The sequence below is a fragment of the Ruditapes philippinarum genome, unplaced genomic scaffold, assembly GCF_026571515.1.
Source record: "Ruditapes philippinarum isolate M1 unplaced genomic scaffold, ASM2657151v2 ctg8921_1_1_1_1, whole genome shotgun sequence".
Taxonomy (NCBI): domain Eukaryota; kingdom Metazoa; phylum Mollusca; class Bivalvia; order Venerida; family Veneridae; genus Ruditapes; species Ruditapes philippinarum.
Genome location: NW_026865808.1, coordinates 1 through 5,988, shown reverse-complemented (window position 1 = coordinate 5,988; position 5,988 = coordinate 1). Strand labels below are relative to the sequence as shown.

The following is a 5,988-nucleotide window of genomic DNA, read 5'->3' as shown; positions in this document are numbered from 1 at the left end:
AAATTTTTGTACCATAAATGCTCCTATACTTTATTTCTTGCTACAGGAGTTAGCATTTTTCTTGATTTGAAAAAATGTCAGTAATGACGAAGAAGCACATATGTCTGATGTTTTACAACATTTGTTTGAAAGGTATGAATAGGAAAATTTGACTTAAAAAATCCAGCTTTCCCCCTTCAATTAAATTTTGGTAGGCAAAGGGAGCGGCAGTAAATAAAAATTTGCTTTTCTTTAAAAAAGGATGGAAAAATATAAGCGTTTGTTCATGAATGAAATAAAACCCAAACATAAAAGATGTAGTAATTTTAAATCGTTTGGGCCGCCCTTTTTTTGGGGGAAACATTAATGGAAAAAATAAACCCCAAATCTATCAAATTTAAATGAACCCTTTAAAACCCAATTTGGGGCAGTGGTGGGAACCATGTTTTTCAGACTACTTTTTATAGAGACGAGTTTTGGAATTTTTTGGGTTTAAAATCAAGTAAAAAAATTTGGTTAAATTATGACAATATACATTTAGCGTTCCTTATGCTTTTTTTTTTTTTATAGTACATTTTTATATTGAAAACGTTTCCCAATTTTACTGCGTTTGAGAATAAATTTTGATTGTTTAAATTTCTGTAAAATGCCTGGATTCTACCTGGGTGTAGCTTTGCCAATTTTGATTGTTAAAAAAAAACTAAAATAAATTGTGCAGAACTCCAACTCAAGCTGCCGATTATTGTATCATTAAATTAAATAAAGTCATCATTGTTTTGTAATTAAACCCGGGAATTTTTTGAGATTTTCCGCAATTATAGCGTAAGGGGAAATTCCCGCCCCTTAAACATTCAAGGCTTTTGTTTATATTCGAATAAAATATGCGGTTACCAGTTATTATTGCAAATTTACAATTAATTTTATCTGTATTAGAACAATTTTGTTTGAATTTGTGCTTAAAAGCTACTTTCTCCTGTTAATATTTTTTAGTCTCATCTGTCGATAGACTTTTATCGGAAACTCAAAACAATTGATAACGTTCAAACCACTTAATGAGGGCAGGAGGTTTACATTATCATTTTCAGCTCGGAACGCAAAATCTGAAAGAAGCGAATCTTTCTATGAAGACTGCAACAACGAGCTTCATACTTGTCTACAACTACTGAAAACAGAACTTGAATCAGAATTCAGTACCCCGCATTTATCGATTCAAGCAAGTTGCTCGACAAATGTGAATCGTGAAACGGATGGTTAGTATTAGTTTGTAATTTTAGCCCCACTTTACAAAAGTAAAAAAAATCGAGTTATTTCTACACTCATGAGGTTTTTTTTTTCATTTCGTTACCGATTGTCTTCTTTTTTGACAAAACACTTCTTTGGTCAAGTACTTTAAGTAGACCAGAATGAACTTGACCTTGAACCAAACAAGGGATTTGACTTAACAGGTTAATCTTTAAAACTCTATTTAATTATACTTGGCTATATTTATTTACGACTTGGTTGATTTCTTACTTGGACTTAACCGTCCTTAGGACAAGTCTTTCATCGACAGTGACCTTTGATGATCAAATTTTGAATTTTGCTTAATGTTTGCTGTTTCTGGCAAAAACTTATGAATGGATTTTTTTTACAAAACTACATTTAGGACTATCAAAAATCAATTTGGCATTAAGTCATGAAAAGCCCTAAAGGTTAAATCATGGTATTTTTACCATTATTTGTTATAACTTTTTAGGTAATAAATTTAATTTCTTCATATTTGGGCAAAATTCAATAATGCATAGGACAAAACACTCATCATTATGTAATTGAAATTTACCTCGACCATTATTTGACATTGGCATTATATGACAAATTTGCAAACATTTGCTTAAACGTTTTTTTAATATAAACTAGAAAAATAAACACTTATGACGAAACCAATATGTTGATGAATTCAAATATGACCTTGACCTTTGGATGTAAAATACTTGACATTTGCTTCAATTGTAATGATGGCAAATGTGAATAATTGTTGTACCCAAAACAACTTAAAAAACTATTGAAATTTGCTTAAATTGTCATATCATTTTTTTATTATGTATTTATAGTTTTGCTTTATACTTAAATTTGGATAGATTTGACACTTATGATAAACCCGTCATGTTGACTACTTTCAATATGACCTTAAACTTCAAATTATCGTGGTCGAATGTAGAGGTCAAACTTATAAGTGGTCATTACCTTGTTTATGTATTTGACTCGTTCTTAGACAAAATGACTCTTAAGGCACAGCAGTGTTAAATAACTCAAATAAAAGTATCTTAAAATGACTATGACCGTCAAGGTCAAACTATTTTTTTTCCTTTTAAATTTTGAATGTTTATTTTTGACAAAAAAAAAAAACGGTTTTTTCCAAAACTGAAACTAATTTTTTGATCGTCATTTGGGCAAAATTTTAATTGTGCTTAAAAATCCCCTTTTTTATATATAAAATTTTATCTTTTTTAAAGTACAGAACAACGCCTACGACAACATCGATATGTTAATAACAGTATTGATTTTATGTGTGTCCCTTATCTGTTAATGGCATTGACTGTCTGTGCCAAACATGAAATTAATCAAATTTTATTCAAGAAAGATGTTTTTGGAGAATTCTGGAACACAAAATTCTTTTTTGGTTTGTTTGTCTTTAAAAAATAAGAAAAAGTGACAAATTTAACAGGACGTTAGCTATTTGTGATTTTATAATGTTCATTTGAAACAAAAATATATAGGATTAATAAATTATTCGTTTTTTGGTTTGAACTGTTACATTTTTACACGGTGCACGTGACAGTCAATAAAAATGAAATGATAAAGAATATGATTTCCTTATATAATGATACGACACATTCCGAATTGAGGTTTTAGTAGTTAAAGCATAATGCTTGTTATAAAATAGATACGTTTACCGATGATGAGGTAGAAGAAAAGGAAATCAGTTATAGTGTTAAAGATGAAGAAGAGAAATGTCACAAGACAGCGATCAAGCGACGTTTTTTAGAAGATATTGATTCAACGAAAGGGGCACAAGAAAAAGAAAAAATATCACAACAAAAAAGAGAGATAAAATACGGAACAAGATGATTGGCATGATCAAACAATGTTTTTCTCCGGTGAGTACATCAACATATTCAAAGGAAGATAGTACAGCTTTTGTAAGTAGCCCAGCTAATAAACTGGTGTTTTCAAGTTTTTGTAAGTAGGCAAGCAGACATAATAAACTTATATCAATATTATTTTCATTTTAGTTAAAACATCTCTCTTGCTTAAAATCACATTTATGCAAATCCTGCTAATGGGGAAACTAGGAAAATTTCCTTTTTAAAACGAAAAATTAAAGTAAGTGCATTAAATTACATTTTAAAATAAACTTTTATACAAAAGAAACAAAAAAAGGGTTTTCCCAAAAAACCCAAAAAATCGTATTAAAAAAAAAATGAAAAATATATAAATCAAAAAAAAGAAAATTTTACTGGGTTTTTTTCCATGACAAAATCTATCCCCAAGTTTAAAAAAAACAGTAAACTATTATTTTCCCCAAAAATTTACCTAACTTTTGGGGTCTGAAATTTTTGCAATTTTTTTATGTTGTATTATTGTGGCCCGTTTAAAAAATAGCCCAAAAACGAGAAAAAGAAAGAAAGAGTTTCCGGAAAAGAAAACATATTTTATTTTTTATTTTTTGTCACGCCCGATTTTCATTTTTGTGGTTATATCGTGAAGTGGACCATTAACAGTGACAACAAAACCTAATAGAGGAGAGGAGGAGGAGGGGGAGGGGAGGGGAGGGAGGGAGGGAGGGAGGGGAAAGGGGAGGGGAGGGGAGGGGAGGGGAGGGGAGGGGGGGAAGGGGAGGGAAGGGGAAGGGTTGAGGGGGGGGGAGGGGAGGGGAAAAGGGGAGGGAAGGGGAGGGGGAGAGGAGAAAGGAAGAAGGAGAAGGAGAGGAGAGGAAGGAAGGAGAGGAGAGGAGAGGAAGAGGAGAGGAGGAGAGGAGAGGAGAGGAGAGGGAGGAGAGGAGAGGAAGGAAGGAGAGGAGAGGAAAGAGGAGAAAGGGAGGGGGAAGGGGAAAGGGAAGGAGAGGAAGGAGAAGGAGAGGAGGAAGGAAGGAAGAAGAAGGGGAGGAGAGGAGAGGAAGAGGAGAGAGAAGGGAGAGGAGAGGAAGAAAGGGAAAAGGAACGGACCCGGGGGAGGGGAGGGGAGGGGAGGGGAAGGGGGAGGGGAGGGGAAAGGGGGGGGGGGAGGGAGGGGAGAGGGAGGAGAAAACAAGTTAAAAACTGCTTATTAATAACCGGGGCTAGGGGGGGGTGGGCCTACCTTTTTCATTTCCAGTTAAAACCCTTTCCCTGAAAAGGGGTTTAAACAAAAAACCCAGCCTGCAAAAATTTTTTAATTTTTCCTTTTTGGACTTTCTTTTTGGGGTTTTTGTTTTTTTCTAGTTCAAAAATATTTAGCTAGTTTAAAAAAATTTTAAATTCATGTTAAAAATTTTTTAGAACATTTTCAAAATCAAGTTTTTTTAAACCCTTTCCCCCTGTGGCCTTTAATAAAAATGGCAACCGGGGGATGGGGTTTTGCACATTGGGCCCCGTTTGGGGGGGAAAAAAATTTTGTCAAGTTTTTAAGAAATTCCTTTTTCCCCTTGTATAAAATGTATAGAGCCCACACAAAATATTTTCTAGAAAAAGAAATTTTAAGTAAAAATTTTAAAAACTTAAAAAAGGGGGAAAAAACTTTTCAAAATTTCAATTCAGGTTATGGGAAAATTTTACCTGTAAAATCTTTAAATTGTAAAACCAAAATATGTTTTTTTAAAATTTCAATTTAAATATTTGTGCTAGTTTTTAGAAATATTCAGGGAATGTTAAAATTTAAAAACATTTTTTTTTAAAAAAAGGGGCATTTTTGACCTTCAAAGGTTAAACCCTTTATTAAAAAAACACCAAAAGGCCCAAAATAAAATTCTGCAAAAAACCTTGGGTTAGGTGAACCCTTTTTTAGAAAAGTTTTTAAAAAAAATTCCCTTTCCCTTTGGGATAGGATTGGTTTAAACGGCCCAAAACCCTATTGTCCCAATATTTATTTTTATGTAAAATTTGGGAAAACTTTAAAAAGGGGAATTTAAATTTGGGCACAATTTCAAAACCCGAGTTATTTAAACTTTTACCTGCATAAACTTCTTTTTTGACGCTAAATAAATTAAAATTTCAAGCAAAACCCTTTTTTAGTTTTAGAAATAAATTTAAATACTTTTTTAACATTTAAGAATATTTTTTTACTCAATTTTTTTCCTTCAAGTGTGACCTTGAAACCCTTAAAAACCGGCAAAAAGGTAAAATGGGTTCTGCACCCCCTCTGTTTAGAAGAATATTTGAAACCAAAATTTAAAAAAATCGTTCAAAGTGTTGGATATAACAGAGCGGAACGAACCCTCTGACCCTTAATTTTATTGTTTTTAAAAATTGACAATTTAATTGGAATTGACCTTGAGCTGACAATTTCGCAAACCTGGGTTTCCGGGAAAATCCCTTTTTTTGAGGAGAAATTAGCCAAGTTTTTAAAAAAAACTTTTTAATAAGTGTAAAAAATTTCAGAGCGGACAAAAAATATATTGTCTAATTTTTGAGTGTTTGACATTTGACCTTCAATTGTGAACCTTGACCTTTAGCTTACACATGGGGAAAAATATTTTTGCACATCAGCTTTTTTGATGTGAAATTTTTAAATTTGAAGAAAACCCTCAATTAGTGTAAGGGCTTAAAAGCGCCAAACGGTAATGGAGACGGAAAGGGGGGCCCAACCCAAAACGAATCCCTTATAGGGTTATAGCCCCCCCCCCCCCCCACACCCACATTTTTTGAAGGGGGGAAAAAAAAAATGCATGTCCCCCAAACGGAAAACAAAAGGGCGAACTAAAAAAAAATGGAAATTTTGGGAAAGGGGGGTGAAATTTTTGAAGCCGCAATCAATATTTACGTCAAAAAACAG

General features: G+C 32.9%; 1 protein-coding gene across 1 annotated transcript; it reads left to right on the top strand.

Moving 5' to 3' along the window:
• The first annotated feature begins 3,083 nt into the window (after positions 1 to 3,083).
• Positions 3,084 to 4,288, top strand: LOC132730383 (uncharacterized). Its single transcript, XM_060716293.1, has 2 exons — positions 3,084 to 3,198; positions 3,741 to 4,288. The coding sequence occupies exons 1-2, from the start codon at positions 3,084 to 3,086 to the stop codon at positions 4,286 to 4,288; spliced, it is 663 nt and encodes a 220-aa protein (XP_060572276.1).
• Positions 4,289 to 5,988: the final 1,700 nt, after the last annotated feature.